At 44.2% G+C, this 23861-nt stretch overlaps 1 protein-coding gene across 6 annotated transcripts in view; it reads left to right on the top strand.

Annotated features, from left to right (window-relative positions):
* PIWIL4 (piwi like RNA-mediated gene silencing 4) overlaps positions 1-23861 on the top strand; it is a 54010-nt gene that overhangs the window by 4718 nt on the left and 25431 nt on the right. For 4 of the 6 annotated variants that reach the window (XM_024110888.3, XM_065581569.1, XM_065581572.1 and 1 more), the window contains 6 exons: positions 1247-1368; positions 3533-3613; positions 4070-4267; positions 5689-5800; positions 8027-8150; positions 21562-21679. In XM_024110888.3, coding sequence (XP_023966656.2) covers positions 1247-1368; positions 3533-3613; positions 4070-4267; positions 5689-5800; positions 8027-8150; positions 21562-21679 — 755 coding nt within the window. Of the gene's footprint in view, positions 1-112; positions 225-1246; positions 1369-3532; positions 3614-4069; positions 4268-5688; positions 5801-8026; positions 8151-21561; positions 21680-23861 lie in introns of those variants that run through there. The other 2 variants (XM_065581573.1, XM_065581570.1) reach the window with 2 other exon arrangements.

The following is a 23861-nucleotide window of genomic DNA, read 5'->3' as shown; positions in this document are numbered from 1 at the left end:
GTCATTTTAATTATGACCTTTGTGTTGGCAGGCTGAAACTATCCTCTCCCCAAAACCTTTTGTTTTATTTGTTTAAAAGAGTTCAAATAATTTTGTGACCAAGCCATCTCCTCTTATCTGAAGTTTGTTTGGTGTTGGCAACATCTACTACCGGAGGGGATGGTTTAGTGAGCTAAACACTAAGATTGAAATAACAGGATCAATTCAGTTAATCATCTTCCAAGGTAGATATATTGAATTCCATGCATTTTATTGTATGTGGATCTTTAAAAATTGAGGCTTGTCCGCTTTGTGAGGACTCTAAAGATGGCACTGTAATCATGTCCTTGGCCAAAATTCCTCTGGCCACTATCTTCTGATGTGTAGAGTTTTACATGCTGGTTGTCTTGTCTGACTTCTGTCCTTCTACCCAGAGGTGCCTGCATTTCATTAGTGCTGCATGTATGCATACGTGCTGGCAATCTTTAGCTGAGCATAGCTCCCATTTCAACTGTTTGTTATGTCTGTTAAGCTAATAGAGGGTTTCCGTTTCCAGGTCTGTCAATCTAACACTTTTCAAAGCTTGAAAATACAATATGTTTTTAAAAAGTAGAAAAAAACAGAACTATGGTGTACAGTTCTTTATTTTCTGGGGCTTCACAAAGCACACTGAAGTGGCTTCACTTTGCCCTATTAAAATTGCTATTGCACTTTAGTTGTATTTCCCAGTGTTTGGTGGCCTTACGAGCACTGCACAGTCTCAAGTTTTTTAGTAATATTGCTAGTGTTCCATTAGTCTGCAGTTTGAAACATATTACTGGAACAAAAGATGAGTAAGTGGGAGAAAAAGCCTTGTAAACCAAGGAGCTGTTTAAATGGGTTTATGGAAGAAAATGCCACAACCCTTTAGCTTCTTCTGGGTTATGCTGTAGCAGTAGTTTTCTGGCACAGAAATAAATTTTAAATTATCAGTGACCTTTGCATTGTAGGAAAGCTCTGTCTTTGGGAGAGTAAAGATTGTGCCAATAAACACAGTGCTCTGGATATGTTGGTCGAAGGCCTGCCTGCCCAGTTAATTTTTGCACTAGTTACAGTCCTTGTTGTGAAGATTAACTTCCTGATCCCAGAAAATCGATGAAAAGACAAATTATCTGAAAAGTAATATAGGATACATTTTTGGGTAGTTAGACTTTTACAGCTACTATTCTATATTCAAGGAAAGATGTGGATTGGATATTATATGTATGTGTTTTGAATTTTTTCTTAGGTTACAGAATTAACGAGTGTAACAAAAAGAGGTGAGACTGTAAATATCACCATTACACTAACAAATCAGCTAGCATCAAGTTCCCCTGTGTGCATTCAGTTTTTCAATATCATCTTCAAAAAGTAAGTGGTTTTGAAAGTGTTTGTTTTAGATTAACTGTTAAAGATGGAGCATAAATACATGGCCTTATAAAAAACTGTGTGAAAATTAAACTTCTAAAAAGTTGCATATCTAGCAGCATCTGACTTTTTCAATTGTTCAAGTTGTAAAAATGTGGGTTGAAAATCTCTTGGTGTATTGTACATAGTAAAAAAAATTGTTATGAAATATTAATTGCCAGAAGTAGTTATAGAAAATATAAGTGCTTCTGCTGAAAGTGTTAACATAAATGTGATACTGTCATTATTTAGTAGTATTACCTATTATTAAAACTTTATTTATGTCCAGAGTTTTGGGCAGCAATAGTGATTTCCACTTGAATTTTGAAGATGGTCAATTTTTTTGAGATTCTACACTTCCTTAACACATGAATAGCTCAATATATGGAATTAATGGAATTGTGTGCATTTATTAAAGGACATGTTTTTTCTTTTATAAGAACCATTGGAATTAATTCATTTATTGCATTCCATAATGCAGGTTATAACTCAACTATGTCTTAATCAAATCTCACAGCTGTGTGGCCTCATTGCCCCCATACCAAGTGTTCGTAAATCGCCACCACACAGACTTTTTGACTTCACTTATCAATTGTTCATTAGACCTTTCAATAGAATGAGGTAGTACTAGCTACTGTTGTCCTGAACTCTTGCAGTATTTCCAGTTTGTACTAAGGTATTATAGCTGATATTGATTTCTGAACTGCCCCTTTTTTCCTTTTGACTATGTGTCACTGATCTGGATGTGGTCTTTTTCTTTTTAATTTTTTTCTTGCACAGTAGATTGTGAGATTTACTAGATATAGTTTAATTTTCAGGTCCAGATTGCTGTCTTGAAACCTGAGCAGTTTCTAGAAGATAGCTTCGTTTGAAAAATTACTCCTGGGGGAATTCTGCGCCACTGCACATACAGAATTCATGACCTTCGCAGATTTCTTTGCTTCACTAAAGAAAAGTGACTTCTGATGGGGAAGCAAAGGGAGGCCGCAAGAGTAGTCATGTATCAGAGGGGTATTATTCTGTTATTCTGAATCTGTAAAAAGCAACAAAGAAGTTGCATCTGAAGAAGTGAGGTTCTTACCCACAAAAGCTTATGCTCCCAATACTTCTGTTAGTCTCAAAGGTGCCACAGGACCCTCTGTTGCTTTTTAAAGAGTAGTCATGTCCCCTTCCCTGGCAGTGCAGACACGTCAGTTCAGGCGCCCAGAGCAGCCGGTAGAGACGGGGGTGAGGAAGAGGCTGGGCAGTCGTGTGTGTGTGTGTGTGTGTGTGTGTGTGTGACATTCTGTCCCTCTCGCTTGCTATTGCTGCACGCTCAGCGTGGAGGGGTAGGCATGGAGCAGGCTCTGTCCCCTCAGGCAGAGCAGAATTGTACCCATTGTTCTTAGTGAATTCCCCCCAGGAGTATAAAACAGGTGTACAAGTTTTAAGGCTCCTTTACATTGCCGGAGTGGTCTAAAGGAGCCTTATTATAAAGGACAGTGTGGCCTTATAAAGGCTTATGGTGCTTTAGTGATTAGAACTGTTCTAAATTTTTGGACTGAAAACATTTCCTATCAAAATGTGCTCCATGAACTGTTTGCTACTGACCTTTCTGGAGATGGTCCATAGCCAATATAAATTGTGATTTGATTCCCCAAACCTCACTTGCTGTTCAGTTGCCTATGATGTAACACTGAGCATATGGCTGCATATATTTGTGTTGACTAATAATTCAAAGTAAAGGGTCAAACCTAACTACATTACTATTAGACAAAGGGGGTTTGGGGATTTCCTCCCATGCTCCCCACTCCCATTCTCCATCCATTGCATTGTAATTTAAATAAATTACCAAAATAATTGAACTAGCATGATTATATTGTGTTATTTTAACAAATGAAATATGCAGAATTTTGCAGAATTTTAAAATATTGTAAGCAGAATTTTTAATTTTTTGCTGCAGAATTCCCCCAGGAGTAAAGAATATAGCTAGATTTGAGACTTCCGTTGTGAGTTCAGCTTCTGTTGTGAATTTGGTTAACTTAAAATTTAATGATCTAATAATGAGTTAAAATATCATCTATTTTTAGTGTGTTCTAAGAATTATACTTGTTGTGTGATGTGTTGAAAAATATGCATTAATACATAGGGTTTTGAAAAAGCTGTCCATGTACCAAGTTGGACGGAACTTCTACAGTCCTTCAGACCCGGTGGAAATTCCCCAGCACAAGTAAGGTTTTTGGGTTTTTTCCTCCCTTTAATTCTAGAATTTTCTGATAACAGTTTATGGTAACATGTAAACCCTTTCCAGTACATCATGCTGGAGAATAGTTTTAATGTCTAAGTCTTGTGTTTGAACAGAATCCCTGCCATCACACAGAGGATTTATTATTTTAATTCTTAGGATGTGCTGAATTATTAATACAAATTGCAGCAGGAACTTGGGTACAGAGTCGCTACCATAAGGCAGAGCAGCAGGAGCTAGGCAAACCAGTGATGATACTCTTTGTATTACCAGTGTGAGAAGAGAGAGAGGTTATACGTCTTGCATGCTTGTGTAACAATAAATATGCAAAACTTAAATTTAAACACATAGCAGCCAACATGGTGGAAGTGGACCTACATTGTTAAATATGTGTTAATTCAAAAATAGTTATTTTAAATATTTTTCTTTGCATTCCGTAAGACTGACTCTTTGGCCAGGATTTGCTGTTTCCATTACACAGTTTGAGAACAGAGTGATGTTAAGTGCTGACGTGAGCCATAAAGTCCTTCGCAGTGAGACTGTTCTGGAATTCATGACAAGTCTGTATACCAGGACTGACAGCGCGTGCTTCATACAAACATGTGAAAAGGAGCTGGTAGGGCTTATTGTGCTTACGAGGTAAAGAAATTACTATTTATTTTGCTGTTCTGTTGACTTAGATGTCCTGTCAACTAGAACTATTTGTACATTGTGGCTTTTTGCACTTCTTTCTACTTAAAAAGTGGTAGTCTGTGTTAAAAGTTATAGTGGTTTCTTATGTCATTCATAAACTAAGTGTTCATGAGGCAGGAGATGGCTGTCTATTAAGGATTATAGGTGTGTCTTGCAGTAGAAAGATCTGCAAAAGCAGGACAGCATGAAAGAAAGCGGAGTGTCCCATGAAGAGGACAAATGTGGAGGTGGATAATGTATGTGGGGGAGAGCTGCTAGTTTGTGTGGATATTAGCCTGGTTTGAGAGGATATTGGAGACATGTACAGGTCACAAGGATATGTACCTCATGTGGGAGTGCATTGGGTGTCTCCGCCAGAAAAAGAACCTCCTATGGGAAGTGTCTTTAAGAGGGAGCCTCCCTATCACAGTATTGCTGCCCCTTGAAGGGGCAGTGGGCCATCAGTTTTCTCCCCTCACTGTGACCTTACTGTCTCTAGAAGATTGAGCTGGCCATTATTGACCCTTCCCCCTGCATGATCCTCCTGTTCTGTGGGAATTGGAGTGGGAGAAGCCAACTCCCCGCCCCCCCAGCAGAACCTGGATTTGTACAGGGTTTTGATTTATTTTGCCTGCTACATGTACCACAGTGTGACTCTTAGCTTTCTTTTTTTATTCTGATTTTTAAACAGAACCTTCTGGTGTCTGATATTGGGCCACTGTTCAACCCCTGTTGGGACTAGGTAGCACACCATGTTAGTCTGTTTAGTCTGTCTGTTTGGATTGCTCTTGTGGCACCTCTTCCTTCTGGCCTGGAAGGAGTGATGGATATGTACTCCTTGAATTTGATGATTTCAAAGCTTGCACACTGATCTTGCAAAGACATATGTATGTCATTATTTTTAGGGTGCTGTGAGTAATTCTAGTGGCCTCAATGGGAATACTTGCAGTAGATAAAATTAATGCATGCATATGTCTTTGCTGGTTTGGAGCCTTAGATTTTTTTTAAACATAATTCAGTGTAGTTAAAGTGATCACCAAGTTATTAGAGTAAATATGTATCTACTGGTACATCTATGTTAAAACTGTAAATTAATCAGTCTGGTTTGCAGTAATATTTGATAAGATTTTTTTTTAAAGTTTTTATTGTACTACTGAAAATTCATTAAAGGTGCAAGCTTTATCCTTTGAGAAAATATGAAAGACAACATCACATACACTGTTAGGCGATATACTGATAATATTTGTTGTGTCATTCTAAGCTTCCCCCCCACATATTTCCAAATGGACAAGTCTCTATACTGGAGAAGGCTTATAACTACAGTAATTTATACCACACTTAAACAGGCCAAGCAATTAAATCCCCTCACTTATTCTGCATTTTCACAGATATAATAATAAAACCTACCGTATTGATGATATTGACTGGTGTGTGAAGCCAACTGACACATTTCCGAAACGTGATGGCACTGAAATCTCTTACGTTGATTATTATAACCAGGTAGGTTAAAAACTAGGAAGCTGTTACAAAATAATATACATTTTTTTTATTGTATTGTCGCTTCTGAATGTACTGGCGCTGTAATTGTGGCAAGTGTGACCAAGGTTTTCTATATTAAACACAAAAAATGAACCATTTTTAGTAGTATGATGTACATTGGAAATACAGTACTGTTACATTTGGATGTTTAAAATTACTTTTACTAATAGACTCTTTGAACTCTTTGCCAGGTTCTAGGATGAGGAACTGTTTGTACAGTGTTTTGAAGATGAAATAGTTCTTTATAAGTGTGAAATATTATTAACAGCATTCCATATATTAGAGCGTTTGGCTTAACCTCTTATGAAAAGTAACAGAACTTTAACTTGTTCCATTGTCTTAAAGTATGCTCAGGACAGAGTGCTCTTGGCAAGTAAGAGCAAACATCGCTCCATCCATAAACATACATGCATAAAAAATAAGTTACAGTGAAATCCTAAGAATAATGATGTTTCACACTTACATGGTACTTATATATTTAAAGCACTTTATGAACATTAATAAAATCTTGAGTACGCTTAGAGTGTGGCAAAAAGCATGTTCACACTCATCGCTACTGTATTGCACAGTGTATTAGTAAAAGTAATTTTAAATATCTAAAAATATCTAAAAATCTATATTACCAATGTACAATAAGACTAGAAATAGTCCCTTTTTGTGTTTAATATGCTTCAAAGCACTTAAACGTACTAATATGGAAAAAATCTGCTCATACTCTTAAGATGCTGCGCGTACAATACACAGTAAAAGGTGTTATATTTCATTAGTTCCAGTGCTGGAAACACAACTGTACAGTAGTTAGAATGCCATTGTTATCCATCTTTGCTCTTGTTCATATGTTTAAGGGCAGGCTTACGTTTGGTCTTATCGCAGGCATCCTATCCTAATCATATTTTGAGACATTAGATCGAGGTAAAGTATTGCTGCTTTTCATTTAAAGGTTTAATTAGGCCAAAAGATAAAATTGGGACTCTTACACTTGTTGGGTGCATTTGGCCTTGTACCTTCAAATATACTCTTCCTGAATGGTCTTATTGTTAGTGCCAGAGTAACTCCAGTAACTCCATTGATTTCTGTGGAGTTACTCCTGATTTATAAGGGTATAACTGATAACAGAATCTGGCCTTTCATTGTAATTATTGATGCAGATGTATAAAGTAGCTAGCTAGTCAGATACCTCCCTTTATGTCTATAGGTATAAAGTCACTTTATGCATTTTGGTTCAATTTTCTCCTTTGTTAGTGTCTGAGTTGTATTGGAGGTGATGGTGAATTAGAACCTCTGTCTTTATAATATGAACTGGTTCTTTACAAATACAAGAAAATACAGAAAGATAGGGATTGGCATGTTGATATGCAGAGAAGACAATACTTCATTCTTATCCCTTTTGGTTGGTCAGGAATCACTTTCAGTGGAAGCAAAAGATTATTCTAAATACACGTGGAAACCAGAAAAGGAATATAGTAGCTGATGGTGGCGGCAGCATAAGAACAGTAGCAGAAAATGTCATATAAGAAAACTTAAGATTCTGTACTGCCTTGTACCTTGTGTAGGTATTTAGACCTGTGTAAAATATTAGCCATTCCTATTTGGTAGCGATTAACACTTAGTGGAATCAGGCCCAATATCTTTCCAGAGAGTAGTTTTGAATGATGTTAGAAGCACAGGATAAAAATGTAGGGCTAGATTCTCAGTGTACTGGACCCCACTCTCTGCCCTTCCCCCTAATGCTGGGGGCTGATTTTGATAACTGGTGCAATTTAGAACAGTCTCAGGCCTGTTGTGAATTATGTCGAGTTAGTTGTGGTTCCTGAGGATCCATCCCCTGAGCTGGGGATAGCTGAAGCACTGCCTGCTTCGGCTCTTGCACTCTGTGCCTTATACATCGGGAGAGTAAGGAATGACTGGTTTAGAGGTATCTATGCCAGTTTTACCACACAGGAATTCCTCTACACAAGAGGAATCCCATGTGGTTGGGAAAGTCTGCTTTCCTTCCCCTTTGTACCTCCGGAGTGGGGGAGTGCATGTATCTCTATATGTGGACAAGATTAATTTGGTCTTTATTGTACAGCCCAGAACACAGCCACTGGAATAGCTTACAGCTTATGAGCAGATTTGACTGATTATCTGGAATGTGGTGCAGTGTCTCCTGATTAACCTTTTCCTCAATAATATTTCACCTTACAGCAGTATGATATAGTCCTGACTGACCTAAATCAGCCTATGCTGGTTAGCCGATTGAAAAGTAAGCAGAATAGCACAGTTGAACCACGTGTTGTCCACCTGATCCCTGAGCTGTGCTATCTAACAGGTAAACCACACTTAACTTATAATTCTTGTCTGATCCAGCAGCCAAGTAATGTAGTCTGACAGCAAAAGAGGACAAGGAGCACTTGGAATGGTATTTACTTAGCAAAATGATAGTATATTAAACTTACTCTGACTCAGTATGATGGGGAAGCATGAGGCAGAACCAGACCTGGCTGCTGAATAGAACAGCTCCTTAGCTTATGTGTCATATGGAAACTGCACTAGGGCCTCTGAGGGTATGTGTACACAGCATTTGGGAGCGAGCCTCCCAGCCCGGTTGATAGACTCAGGCTTGTGGTAGTTCTGTAAAAATGGCTATTTGAAGTTGCAGCTTGGGCTGGAGCTCTGGTTCTGAAACCTAGAGAGGAGGCATGCTCGGAGACTTGCTGCTGTGGGCTGTGTAGACATACCCTTAGATTCAACTTGGGATGGGGTTGGAGAGAACCAAGCACTCCTAATACCGCAAAGTCCTGGGTTAATTAGGGAGGGGAATATGACAGACACCAGTATCACCCCACTGCCCCCAACATAAGAAGTTCTCCTTACGCCATTCAGGGTCCCTATGTTGGGGGGGGGGCAGTGAGGACCTAATGAGGTGATAGAGACAAGTAACCCTCACACGATTAAACAATAATAGAATACCATTTATTTAAATATTTTTGGATGTTTTCTACATTTTCAAATATATTGATTTCGATTACAACACAGAATACACAGTGTACAGTGCTCACTTTATATTTAATTTTTATTACAAGTATTTGCACAGTAAAAAAAACAAAATAAATAGTATTTTTCAGTTCACATAATACAAGTACTGTAGTGCAGTCTCTTTATCATGAAAATTGAACTTACAAATGTAGAATTATGTACAAAAAAACTGCATTCACATATAAAACAATGTAAAATTTTAGAGCCTGCTAGTCCACTCAATCCTACTTGTTCAGCCAATCGCTCAAACAAACAAGTTTGTTTACATTTGCGGGAGATAATGCTGCCCGCTTCTTGATTACAGTGTCACCTGAAAGTGAGAACAGGTGTTCTTGTGGCACTGTAGTAGCCATCGTCACAAGATATTTAGGTGCCAGATGCACTAAAGATTCATATGTCCCTTCATGCTTCAACCACCATTCCAGGGGACATGCATCCATGCAGATGACTGGTTCTGCTTGATAACGATCCAAAGCAGACCGTGTGGACCGACGCATGTTCATTTTCATTATCTGAGTCAGATGCCACCAGCAGAAGGTTGATTTTCTTTTTTGGTGGCTTGGGTTCTGTAGTTTCCGCATCAGAGTGTTGCTCTTTTAAGACTTCTAAAAGAATGCTGCACACCCTGGCCATCTCAGATTTTGGAAGGCACTTCCGATTCTTAAATCTTGGGTTGAGTGCTGTAGTTATCTTTAGAAATCTCACATTGGTACCTTCTTTGCGTTTTGTCAGATCTGCTGTGAAAGTGTTCTTAAAATGAACAACATGTGCAGGGTCATCATCCGAGACTGCCATAACGTGAAATATATGGCCGAATGCAGGTAAAACAGAGCAGGGGTCATACAGTTCTCCCCCAAGGAGTTCAGTCACAAATTAATTAATGCATTATTTTTTTAACGAGCTTCATCAGCATGGAAGCATGTCCTCTGGAATGGTGGCAGAAGAGTAAAGGGGCATACAAATGTTTAGCATATCTGGCACGTAAATACCTTGCAATGCCGGCTACAAAAGTGCCAAGCAAATTCCTGGTCTCACTTTCTGGTGACATTGTAAATAAGAAGAGGGCAGCATTATCTCTTGTAGATGTAAACAAACTTGTTTGTCTTAGCGATTGGCTGAACAAGAAGTAGGACTGAGTGGACTTGTAGGCTCTGAAGTTTTACATTGTTTTGGTTTTGAGTGCAGTTATGTAACAAAAAAATTCTACGTTTTAAGTTGCACTTTCATGACAAAGATTGCACTACAGTCAGTACTTGTATGAGGTGAATTGAAAAATACTATTTATTTTGTTTATCATTTTAAGTGCAAATATTTGTAATAAAAATAACATACACTTTGATTTCAAATACAACACAGAATACAATATATATGAAAATGTAGAAAAACATCCAACATATATAATAAATTTCAATTGGTATTCTATTGTTTAGCAGTGCGATTAATCACGATTAATTTTTTTGAGTTAATCGCGTGAATTAACTGCGATTAATCGACAGCCCTAAACAGTTTTCTAGTTTAAACTAGAAACAGGAGCCTATATGAGATATGTCTAGGTATATGTGTGCTTGGGCAATTCGCTTACCCTCACTGTTTGTTTCCTAATTTGTAAAATAAGAATAAATAATACCTGTCATACAGGTGTGTTGAGAGGCTTAATTGGCTAGATCTTATTTTGATTTAAAACCGTTGTAAATCAGGAGCAACTCAGTTGAAGTTTATAGGTTTACACCAGTGCAAGATCAGAATCAGGACCCTGGTGATCATATAGTGCTTTGAAAATGTAAAATGCTACATACATTCTAATTATTATTTTGTTTACAGGAATTCGCTTTAACCAATAGGTTCAACAGTGATCCACATGACACAGACTCAGATTCATTTTCTTACATTTCAAGACAGTGATAGTCTTTTCAGTACTTTATATGCTATGTGGAGTTACGTTATCTAAGGGAAGAGAAAAATTAGATTGGTATAGTGGGTTCTCATATGGGTCACTGTTAGTTCCTTTACAAGAGTTGTGTGTGTTTTTAATTGACCATTTTATTCTGCCAGAATTTAGCAGTTATTTTCCCTGTCACTAAACAGCTTCTTTAAATATTCATGAGTGAAGTGCTGTATACATGCTGCACTAGTGAGAACTAGGCTCATATTTTAGATATTCAGGAAGTGGGAGAACTTTCACATGTTTGCTTTGCAGAAAATGGAGGAGTTCTTCAAGTGCTTGTTCATGTTGATGCTATGTTAGGTGTGCGTGCCCATGTGGCTGCTGGAGATTTTTGCCTTAGTGGTATCTGTAGGGCTGAGTCTGGTGCCTTCTGGAGCCTTGCGCTCATGCACCGGTATATGAGGTGCCGCCGGCCCTGTGCCCTCTCAGTTCCTTCTTACCGCCTGTGACAGTTGCTGGAACGCCTTTCCTCTTGCAACTGCAAGTGCTTACAGTGGTTCTCTGTCATAATTTCTTGTATATAGTTGTTCAATAGAGTTAGTATTTTGTAGTTAGTAAGTTAGAGTTAGTTAATGGTCCCATTAGGGACATCATCCCAGGGATGTAGCATGTTCCAGTCCCCGGGTTTCAAACTGTGTTCCGCTTGCCATAAGCCTATGCTGGTCAGTGACTCCTATAGAAGCTGTCTGAAGTGTTTGGGGGAGACGCACGTTTAAGATAAGGGCAGAATTCGTAAGAACTTCAGACCAAGGACAGAGGTATCTGTTTGAAAGCCCTCCTGATGGAGGCGGCTCTGAGACCGGCGTCAGAATCATCCTATTCTGACTCTGCACTGGGCATGTTCGCATTGGTACGGAATGCTCCACCGGCACTGGGCTCACCCTGGCACCATTCGCCATCGCTGATGCCAAGAAAGAGGTGCAAAAAACAGCGGGGGGGTGCTCCCCGGCGCTGAGCAAGGACAGGAAAGGGAGGGCAGATAAATGACCTGTGTCAGGCCACCTGCCTTCTGTGGAGTGGCAAGGGGCAGCCTCTGCACCAAGGGCCCCGAGCCCATCCAGGGAACTACCTCACACTCCTGGGAGTGGTAGGGGACCCCTACATATAACGGTTCCTTCAATACCAGAGGCATTTCAGGTGGCCAGGGACCTCATGGCCCTCCCAGTACTGCTTACCAACGGGATCTCCAGTCAGCTACAGAGTCAGCAAAGGCTCCTCCTTCCAAATGGAAGCTCTCCATGGGACCACCGCAATGGGCACTCGGTTGTTTCCGGTCCTGGAGTCATGGCACCAGTCTGTCACATCATGGCCCTGATCTCCTGTACCACAACTACAGTCTCCGATCCCGCGGCCCAGGTCGCCGGCTCCATGTTCGCGCTCTCGAGCTTCATGATGTGGCTCACTGACCTTGCAGTGTCAGTCACCAAACTCCCGGTACCAGCTGCCCTCCTCTCGGCAACAGTTGGTGATGCTGCAGCACCAATCGCCGACTCCTCAAAGGTCCTCGACATGGTCTCCAGCTCGGTGCCACTCTCCACCATCTCGACTCTGGTCCCTGCCTACGCGGTACCGTTCTCCGGAACGCTGCTGGTCACCTTCCTCTTAGCACTGCTTTCCGTCCTCTTGTCAGGGCTGACATAGGGAGGCACTGACAGCCCCGCCATGATCCCCGAGGGAGGAGTCCTCCTCGGAGTCGGAGGGGGAGTTCAGTTCGCAGCCTCAGAAGCATTGGTCAGCCTAGGCACTGGACTTTAGAGCTGGACCTGAAGCTCCCCATGATGCCAGACCCGTACTCTCACTGATCATCCACAGCCACATCCGAGAAGCAGTCCGTGGCACTGCCTGCACTGCTGAAGGAGCCAGACTTGGTCTGTGATGCTGGTACTGAAGGGCAAGTGTCGGTCCAAGGGAGACTTCCCGGTAGAAGGTGCCACAGCCCCTCCCTTGGTATTGTCGTCATCCTTCTCATCCCTGGACGAGGCAGTTGCAGGTTCCTCCCACCCACTCCCACCAGATGACTTTTGGCCCACCAGGAAGAGCTCAGAGCCAACACATAGCCTCTTTGCCATACTGGTGGCTGCAGCACTCTCTAAGGTATGCTGCCAGTGCATGAAGGGGTGCTGAAAGTGGTCAAGGCCCTTTGGCAGACCCCGTCCCCTTTGCCACCAATGTCTAAGAGGGCAGAAAAGAAATTTTATGTGCTTGCCAAACGCTGTGAATATTTATATTCACACCCACCTCCAGCATCTCTGGTAGTGTTTGCTGCAAATGAGCAGGACAGGCAAGCGCCACACCTAAAAACAAGGACGCTAGAAAACTGGACCTCTTTGGGGGGAAAATTTATTTTACTGTCAGTCTCCAACCTAGGATATCTAACCAGCAGCCGTTGTTGGGGAGATGTAATTACAGTATCTGGGATTCGTTGAGTAAATTTAAGGACTCCCTGCCACAAGAACTTGGACAGGAGTTCGCATCCATCCCGAAGGAGAGTAGAACGGTAGCTAGAGCCTTTCTCCAGATGGCATTGGATGTGGCTGATTTGGCGACCAGGTCAATGGCCTCCGCTGTATCCATGAGACGCAACTTATGGCTGTCCCAAGAAGTGCAGCAGTCCATTCAGAACCTTCCATTTGAGGGCAAAGTTCTGTTTTCAGAGCAAATGGATACCTGGCTGCACGAACTGAAAGATTCCTATGCCACACTTCGCTCCTTGGGACTGTACATGCCGCAGGCCGACATTTCCGGCTCCTCCACCGCCTAGATTCTCGGGTCCGCCACGGCAGAGCTCCTACAAGAGAAGGGACAGACACAAAGGTTTTAAATGTCGTCATCCCACCCTGTCATCTTCCAGCTGCCCAGTTGGGGCCCGTATGACACCCAGGTGGCCCAGGGCCAGCATTTTGAGGGTGCACTCGAGGATGGTATTTCAGTCTGGCTCCAGGATCCATCCCCCCTTTTGTTTCTGAACTGCTTGTCTCCTTTCGTCACTGCATGGGCTCAGGTTACCTCAGACCGGTGGGAGCTCAACACCATTGCAACTGTCCTACACCCTGCAGTTTTCCTCCATCCCTCCTTCCCTGTCCCTTTTCAGGGACCCTTTTCACGAGCAACACCTCGTCCAGGAGGTAGAAACTCCTACAGATTGGAGTCATAGAGGAAGTTCCTCAAGATATGAGGGGAAAGGGGTTTTATTCCCAATATTTCCTAATCCCAAAGGCCAAAGCAGGGGTCGGCAATGTTTGGCACGCGGCTCGCCAGGGTAAGCACCGTAGCAGGCTGGGCCAGTTTATTTACCTGCTGACGCGGCAGGTTTGGCCGATCGCGGCCCCCACTGGCCACGGTTTGCCGTCCCGGGCCAATGAGGGCGGCGGGAAGCGGCGCAGGCGAGGGATGTGCTGGCCGCGGCTTCCCGCCGCCCCCATTGGCCCGGGACGGCGAACCGTGGTTAGTGGGGGCCGCGATCGGCCGAACCTGCCGCATCAGCAGGTAAATAAACTGGCCTGGCCCGCTAGGGTGTTTACCCTGGTGAGCCGCGTGCCAAACGTTGCCGACCCCTGGGCCAAAGGAGCTTCAGACCTATCCTAGACCTGCATCGCCGCAACAAATATCTCAAGAAGTTGAAGTTCCGCATGGTCTCCCTGGCCTCCATCATCCCCTCTCTGGATCCGTTTCCTGTTTCCACATTTCTATTTTCCATGGACACAGGAGATTCCTCCAATTCGTAGTGGGCCAATACCATTTACAGTTCATGGTGCTTCCCTTTGATCTTTCATCTGCTCTGAGGGTCTTCACAAAGTGTATAGCGGTAGTGGCCGCTTACCTGAGACGTTGGGGGTATAGATCTACACATACCTCAATGACTGACTTGTCAGAGGCAGGTCACAAGCCCAGGTTCTGCACAGCCTCAATCTGGTGTGGGCCACTTGTCAGGATCTGGGCCTGCTTATAAACAAGTGGAAATCAACCCTGACCCCAGTTCAGGAGATAGAGTTTATAGGGGCACTACTCAATTCTACTCAGGCCAGGGCCTTTCTGCCAGAGTCCCGGTTCTGAGCCATGTCGGACCTCATCACGCACGTAAGAGCCTGACCGCTCGGGTATGTCTCAAGGTGCTGGGCCATATGGCAGCATGTACTTATGTGCTCCGGCATGCGCGTCTATGCCTCTGGACCCTGCACATGTGGCTGGCGTTGGTTTATGCTCCCGGCAGACATGATTTGGATCTAGTGGTCACAGTCCCATCCCACATCCTGTCATCCCTAACCTGTTGGACGGATCCCCGATCGGTGTTGGAAGAAATTCCCTTCATGGCCCAATCTCCATCGATGACATTGGTCTCCGATGTTTCGGATCTGGGGTGGGGAGCCCAACTCGATGACCTCAGCACGCAAGGCCTCTGGTACCTATTAATTGTAGTAGTTAGTGTTAGTAGTTAGGTCCCAGCAGGGACTTTGCCTCCTGCGACTCCTGTAACAGGCCACCATGGTGGCTGTCTCAAGTGCCTGGGGGAAATGCACGTTAAAGAGCAGTGCCACATTTGTAAGAACTTTAGGCCTCGCATGCAGAAGGAGAGACACACCAGGCTTAGAGCCCTGCTTATGGAGTCCACCTGGCGTCCAAACCATCTCGGCACAAATCTCCCAGCACCTCAGCATCAGCGCAAAGTGCGCCACTGGGGCCCTCCCAGCACAGCTCCATGTCGCCAGTGCCGAAGAAAAGGGCCAAGAAGCACGGTTCCCCGGCAACGACAAAGAAGGGTCAGTCAGCTGGAGCAAGGAGCGGGCCCCGAGCCGGCTGCCTACACTGGAGCCTTGTGGTCGGCCCTCCCTGGTCGGGGCCGTCAGCCTGACAAAAGGTCCTCCTTTGACTCCTGTGAGCGGGAATGGACCTACTCCCGTGCTGGCACCGATGCAACAGTGCTGCAGGGAGTTCCCGTTGCTGACTTTGAAATCCGATGCCTCCGCTCTGGGGTGCAGAGCCCATCTGGGCGAGTCAGCACCCAGGGCCGCTGGCTGCGGGATGACCTAACCCCTCCATATCAACATCAGGGAGCTCAGAGAAGTTCACCTGGCCTGCCAGGCCTTCTTGCCCCACCTAAAAGGCAAGGTAGTGCAGGTCCTAACGGACAATACCGCTGCAATGTATTACATCAACAGGCAGGGCGGGGCCAGGTCTTTGGCCCTTTGTCAGGAGGCCCTCAGCCTTTGGAACTTCTGTGTGCGGCATGATATTCATCTGCTGGCTGCCCACCTGCCTGGTGTCAAGAACATCATGGCAGATTGCCTCAGCAGAGCCTTCTCATCTCACCGAAAATGGTTGCTCCATCCAGAGGTGGTCAGCCTAATCTTCCGCAGCTCGGGGAGTCCCCAGGTGGACCTGGCAGGTGAGGGAGTCCCCAGGTGGGCCTTGCTTCCAGGTGGGCCTTGCTTCCAGGCAGAACAGAAAGTGCAACATGTTCTATTCCCTGCAGGGCAGGGACAAGGGATCCCTGTCGGACGCCTTCTTGCTTCCGTGGTCAGGAGTGCTGATATATGCCTTCCCACCAGTGCCCCTGATTCACAGGATCCTGATAAAAGTGAAGCAGGACAGGGCGAGCATCATCCTCATAGCACCGATGTGGTCTTGCGAACACTGGTTCAGCATGTCACTCAGTCTTTCGACAGCCGCCCCGCTGCAGCTGCCTCTTTGGACGCATCTGTTGGCCCAGAACCACGGCATCCTGCTGCATCTGAACCTGGCAGTGCTGCATCTGATAGCATGGCTACTGCATGGCTGAATTTGGACGAGTGAGCATGCTCTGTTGGTGTCCAACAGGGCTTGTTGGGCAGCAGGAAGCTTTCCACCAGGGCGACCTACCTGGCAAAGTGGAAACGGTTCACGTGTTGGGCCTTGGATTGACAACTTTGGTCAGAGGAGGCCCCGCTGCAACACGTCCTGGACTATTCACTGCACCTCAAGACCCAGGACCTGTCACTCTTTTTGGTTAGAATCCACCTGGTGGCCATCTCGGCATTCCACCCTCCGTTTCAAGGTTGGTCAATCTTCACCCGTCCTATGATGGCACGGTTCTTAAAGGGTCTTGAGTGCCTCTACCTGCATGTTGGGGACCCGGTCCTCCCTTGGGACCTGGATCTTGTGTTGTCAAGGCTCATGGGCCCTCCCTTTGAGTCCCTGGCTTCGTGCGCCCTCCTGCTTCTCTCTTGGTCATCATAACTTCGGCCTGCAGGATGTCCAAGATCAGGGCGCTTACTTTGGAGCCACCCTATACAGTCTTCTACAAGGACAAGGTCCAGCTGCATCTGCACCCGGCCTTCCTGCTCAAGGTCGTCTCCCAGTTTCATATAGGTCAGAATGTGTACTTACCGGTCTTCTGTCCAAAGCCTCATGCGTTGGACGAGGAACAGAGGCTACACACCCTGGATGTCTGATAGGTGCTGGCCTTCTACATAGATAGGATCAAGCCGTTCTGTGAGTCAACGCAGCTGTTGGTTGCTGTCGCAGACAGGATGAAGGGTTGCCCAGTGTCTACCCAAAGAATTTCGTCTAGGATCGCGGCCTGCTTCCGTTACTGTTATGAGCTGGCAAAGGTGGCCCCGCTGGCGATCGTGACGGTCCACTTGATTAGGGCGCAGGTGGCCTTGGTTGCCTTCCTGGTGCAAGTGCTGATCTAGGAGATCTGTCTGGCCGGGCTTATTCTCACAGAGCCATGGCTGTTTGTTGCACCCAAAGCTAGCGTCCCTGCGCCTGACAGCGTGGCTGAATGTGGAGAAACAAGCATGCTCAATGCAAGTTTAGCAAGTTCTGATGGGTAGAATAAAGCCATCCACCAGGGTGACCTGCCTAGCCAAATGGAAGCACTTTACAAAGTGGGCCTCAGACCGGAAACTTTGTCTTTCCTGGGCCTCATTACAATCCATCTTCGACAATCCATCTTGGACTACCTTGGACTAATTAAAGTTCACCTGGCAGCCATCTCAGCCTTCTACCCTCTGTTCCAAGGGAAATCAGTTTTCTGTAATGACATGGTGTGATAAATGAAGGGGGGGGGGAGAGCTCCCTTTTATGGACATCCATCCACCCAGTTAGCTATAAAGTCCCTCTTGGTGGCTGCTTGCTTTACCTGTAAAGGGTTAAAAAAGTCCCCCAGGTAAAGAAAAGGGAGTGGGCACCTGACCGAAAGAGCCAACGGGAAGGCTAAAACTTTTTAAAATAGGGGAAAAAGCTTTTCTTTTGTGTTCTGTGATTGTTCTCCGAAGAGAGGGGAACAGAGCAAAGTTAGGGTTTATGACTGTGCTGTAAAAAGCTTTTTGCCAGGTATGGAAATCATCAGATTGTACCTAGAACTACCCAAACATGTAAGTAGATTAAGAAATGTCTAGAAAGACACGATTAGGTTTATTTTTTTTCTGTGCTAACCCCAGATGCTTTTGTTTGTGTGTAACCTTTAAGCTGAACTCCCAAGAAAGCTATTTTGGTTGCTTAATTTTTGGAATTCGCTTTTAAAATCTAGCAAAAGCCTAAGTTCCAGGTGTATTTTCTTTCTTTTTGTTTTTAATAAAATTTACCTTTTTTAAGAACATGATTGGATTTTGGTGTCCTAAGAGGTTTGTGCATATGTTGTTAAATTAGCTGGTGGCAGCTAATTTCCTTTGTTTTCTTTCTCAGCTCTTCCCTGGAGGTGGGTAGGGTGAAAGGCCTTGAGGGTACCCCACAGGAAGGAATTCCCAAGTGCGCCTTCCTACGATCTGAAAAAGGGGGTTGCATTTGGGTGGTGGCAGCATTTACCAAGCCAAGGTCAGGGAGAAGCTGTAACATTGGGAGTTTAATACAAGCCTGGAGTGGCAAGTATTAATTTTTAAAACCCTTGCGGGCCCCCATCTTCAGCACTCGAAGTGCCAGAGTGGGGAATCAGCCTTGATATATGGCAATCAGGTTCCTAAAGGGACTAGAAAGGCTTTACCCTCAAGTTCGTGACCCTATCCTGCCTTGGGATCTGAATGTGGTGCTGTCAAAGGCCATGGATCCCCCGTTCAAGCTATTAGCTTCTTCTTCTCTGCTGCTCCTTGTTGTGGAATGTCTCCTTCCTGGTGGCAGTTACTTCAGCCCAGAGAGTCTCCGAGATTAGAGCGCTGACATTGGAACCCCCATATACGGTGTTATACAAGGACAAGGTCCAGCTGCTGCTCCACCCAGCCTTTTTAACAAAGGTGGTGTCACAGTTCCACAATAATCAGGACACGTTTCTACTGGTGTTCTTTCCGAAACCTCACAAATCCAGCAAGGAGCGCAGGTTGCATACTCTGGATGTTAGATGGGCCTTGGCCTTCTACGTCGAAAGAACTAGACTCTTCCATAAGTCGACACAGTTCTTTGTTGCAGTGGCAGACAGTCTGAAAGGTCTGCTGGTCTCCTCAGAGAATTTCCTCGTAGATAACCACCTGCATCAAGTTCTGTTATAAACAAGAAAAGATGTCACCACCAGCGATTGTAACCACTCACTCCACCAAAGTGCAAGCCTCATCATCAGCCTTCCTCACACAGGTGCTGATTCAAGACATCTGGAGAGCCGCTACTTGGTCTTCAGTCCATGCCTTCGCATCCCATTATGACATCACCCAGCAGGCTCGGGACGATGTCAGCTTTGGCAGAGCAGTGTTGCAAACAGCACATCCGTGAACTCAGAGCCCATCTCCAGGGATACTGCTTGTGAGTCACCTAACATGGCATTAACATGAGCAAGCACTCGAAAAAGAAAAGACGGTTACTAACCTTTTGCAAATGTTGTTCTTTGAGATGTGTTGCTCATGTCCATTCCATGACTCGCCCTCCTTCCCTGCTGTCGCAGTTGACAGCAAGCAAGAACTGAGAGGGCGCAGGGCAGGCAGCACCTCATATACCATCGCATGAGCACAGGGCTCCTGGGGGCACCAGAGCTGGCCCTACAGATACCACTAAGGCAAAAATCTCCAGCAGCTGAGCACGTCGGCGCGCGAACGCCTAGAATGGAATGGACATGAACAACACATCTTGAAGAACAATGGGTATGAAAAGTTAGTAACCATCTTTTACCTGCAGTCTACTTACAAACTATTATACCCTTAAAACAAGATATTTGTAAATTGCATCCAGAGCTATGAAGATGGAATAAACAGCATAAGCCTCTTTGCTAAAGAAATTTCTGTTTATGTTGCATATGAGGCAATGATCAGAAATAAGCAACCTCTCACTTCTCAGCTATTTCTTTTAGGAGATGGGCGTCTCTCACTGATTTAATCTGGGGTAACTACACTAAATGCATATTGAGCATTGCTCCTTGTCAGTTTCAGACTAGAGAAGAGCATGGGTCTGGCACAATTTAAGGTTCACAAATTGGCAGTAGTATGAAACATAGCAGCAAATTATATGCTTTTTGGATTGATACTCACTTTGAAACAAATCAAAAGCCCTATATACAGCAGGCCAATTTTGCTTTCAGTTACACCACTTTAAATCTGGAGGAACTCCATTGAATGCAATGTGAAATTGACAAGAAGCCATACTAAGACACTGGCCAGGGTTGTGAAGACCAGGAATACTTTTTGAAGAGTGTATATTTGTATAAATTAAGGATGCCTCAAATAGATTACACTGTCTCAGTGACAACTTGTGAAAACACTCAAGGCTGCACAATACATATACCAAAATGTTGATGTAAATCTAAAAGAAAAACTACAGCAGTGACCTGAGATTTACAGTTTTTGGTGGAAGGGGTTACAGCTATTATCAATTTGGACACTTCATCTAGTGTTTTCCCCTTTATTGGGCAACCACTTTTATGTCATCTTTTTTGACAATAATTTCAACATCATGCATGCCAAAAGAATAACCTGCATTCTTTCAAGATTGATAGCAGATGTCATCTTTAAACTCATAAGATAAGATCTCCATAGGTGGCATCTGTCCAACCAGGAATTTAAACCATTTAACTTTGGGCTTGTGTTCACTATCGGGGTAAGTTGACCTAAATTGCGCTACTCCAGCTACGTGAATAACGTAACGTAGCTGGAGTCAACATAGCTTAGGTCAACTTACCCCAGTGTCTTCGCTGCACTGTGTCGACAGGAAACACTGTCTGGTTGACTTACCTTAATCTTCTCTGGGAGCTGGAGTACCAGAGTCGACTGGAGAGTGCTCTGCCGTCGATTTAGCTGGTCTTCACTATATCCACTAAATGGACCTCTGCTGCATCGATTGCAACAGCTTCAATCTCCCTGTAGTGAAGACCAGTCCTCAGGCTTGCATCCAATTCCCTACTAGTGGGAAGTTTGCACGGTGGCAAAATGGCTGTCTGCTAAACCAAAGGATGCTTTTTTTATGAGGAATTAAATATTAATAGCTAGGGAGGTTAAATATTAATAGCTAGGGAAGCTCCCAACTAAGAATTGCACACATCCTTCTATTTTTATCTCACCTCCTCTTCCTATCCCAACCTTCTTGTTTTAGATCGTAAGTTTTTTTGGGGCAGGGATTGTCAATTTTCTGTGTTTATACAATACCCAGCATAAAGAATCGCAATCAGGTTGAAGCCAGTAGGGGACACTACAATATATCTGTTAAGTAATAATATAGCATCAGATACCATGATGATAGGCCTGGTATGAACACATAGATACTCAAGATCAGTGCTGATGCTATTCTTTTTCTGGATTTGTTTTGGGTTTTTTTTTGGGGGGGGGAAAGGGGGAGGAATGCTTTCTGACATATTCATTATCATTATTAGGTTTGACCAGCCGGGCAATTTCTGACTTTCGTCTGATGAAGGATCTGGCTCAAGAAATGCATCTGAATCCTGAGCAAAGACAGCAAAGGCTGTCTCGACTTGTTGACAACATTCAGAGGTAGTTTAATATAACAAAACCCGCCTTTAGGACCAAAATTAGACTTCAGCCTGAGATGTTAAGTGAAATGAGTTGTGTGATCTTTTGACAGTCTGTGGTTACCTGTTCTGCTAAAATGCCATGCCATCTCATTCTATGATTCGTCATCGTAGCATAGATGTAGAAGAGGAGGAATGGCTTACCAAAACACTTGCTACTACTACAAAAACAAGCTGTGTACCTAAAATCATGTGACAGCCTGGTTTCAAGCTTGTAAGGACTGTAAAAAGATTTTGGGACACAGTTAACATATGATTTGCTGTTCTTTACACTATAATTTGGAGCACATTGCTGTCACCCTCAGCAAATTTGCAGATGACACTAAACTGGGGGGGAGTGGTAGATTCACTGGAGGGTAGGGATAGGATACAGAGGGACCTAGACAAATTAGAGGATTGGGCCAAAAGAAATCTGATGAGGTTCAACAAGGACAAGTGCAGAGTCCTGCACTTAGGACGGAAGAATCCCATGCGTTGCTACAGACTAGGGACCGAATAGCTAGGCTGCAGTTCTGCAGAAAAGGACCTAGGGTTACAGTGGACAAGAAGCTGGATATGAGTCAACAGTGTGCCCTTGTTTCCAAGAAGGCTAATGGCATTTTGGGCTGTATAAGAAGGGGCATTGCAAGCAGATCGAGGGACGTGATCATTCCCCTCTATTCGACATTGGTGAGGCCTCATCTGGAGTACTGTGTCCAGTTTTGGGTCCCACACTACAAGAAGGATGTGGAAAAATTGGAAAAAGTCCAGCGCAGGGCAACAAAAATGATTAGGGGGCTGGAGCACATGACTTATGAGGAGAGGCTGAGGGAACTGGGATTGTTTAGTCTGCAGAAGAGAAGAATGAGGGGGGATTTGATAGCTGCTTTCGACTACCTGAAAGGGGATTCCATAGAGGAAGGATCTAGATTCCACCACCTCCCTAGGTAACCCATTCCAGTGCTTCACCACCCTCCTAGTGAAAACGTTTTTTCTAATATCCAACCTAAATCTCCCCCACTGCAACTTGAGACCATTACTCCTTGTTCTGTCATCTGTTCTCAGTGGTAGCAGATGACAGAACAAGGAGTAATGGTCTCAAGTTGCAGTGGGGGAGATTTAGGTTGGATATTAGGAAAAACGTTTTCACTAGGAGGGTGGTGAAGCACTGGAATGGGTTACCTAGGGAGGTGGTGGAATCTCCTTCCTTAGAGGTTTTTAAGGTCAGGCTTGACAAAGCCCTGGCTGGGATGATTTAGTTAGGGATTGGTCCTGCTTTGAGCAGGGGGTTGGAGTAGATGACCTCCCGAGGTCCCTTCTAACCCTGATATTCTATGATTCTATGATTTTAACTGTGTTGGGGACAACTATGTTGTAAATGGGCCCCCAGCATGGTTGATTTTTCTGTAGTGTAGATTGGATCAAAAATAAGAGAATGCATCACTAGTTTAGTCTTCTGGGAAAGTAAGGTTAATAGCTGAGTAGCTATAATGACTATTAATTATTTGGAGGATATTAGCTCAGTTTACATCACTGGTAGTTTCTTCATTTAGGGCTCCATCCTGCACCCATGAAAGTCATTGGGAGCGTTGCCATTGACTTCTATCGGTGTAGCACCAGACCTTTAAAATACTCTATGTGCAATCAGATACTTGCATCAGTGCATAGATATGTTGGGGGTGTATTCTAAGCACCCATTTAAAAAATGTTTGGCCATTAAGGGTACGTCTACACTTACCGGAGGGTCCGGCGGCAGGCAATTGATGTTCTGGGATCGATTTATCGCATCTGGTTTAGACGCGATAAATCGATCCCGGAAGGGCTCGCCGTCGACGCCGGTACTCCAGCTCGGCGAGAGGAGTACGCGGCATTGACGGGGGAGCCTCCGCGTCGCGTCTGGACCCGCGGTAAGTTTGGACTAAGGTACTTCGAATTCAGCTATGTTATTAACGTAACTGAATTTGCGTACCTTAGTCCGAAGTGGGGGGTTAGTGGGGACCAGGCCTAAATTAAGGTGTAAGTTATACACACACACCCCTATAAATATTTTATTCGTAAATAATGGAATAGGATGGAAGCATGAACATTCTACCTACATCATTGAATACTTTTACTAGATTTGTACAGTAATCACTGGGGTGGACTGATGCTGGTAGAACAGATAG

This window comes from Chrysemys picta, chromosome 1 (assembly GCF_011386835.1).
Source record: "Chrysemys picta bellii isolate R12L10 chromosome 1, ASM1138683v2, whole genome shotgun sequence".
Classification (NCBI taxonomy): Eukaryota; Metazoa; Chordata; order Testudines; family Emydidae; genus Chrysemys; species Chrysemys picta.
The sequence above is the reverse complement of the archived record's forward strand: the minus strand, read 5'-3'. Positions and strand labels throughout refer to the sequence as shown.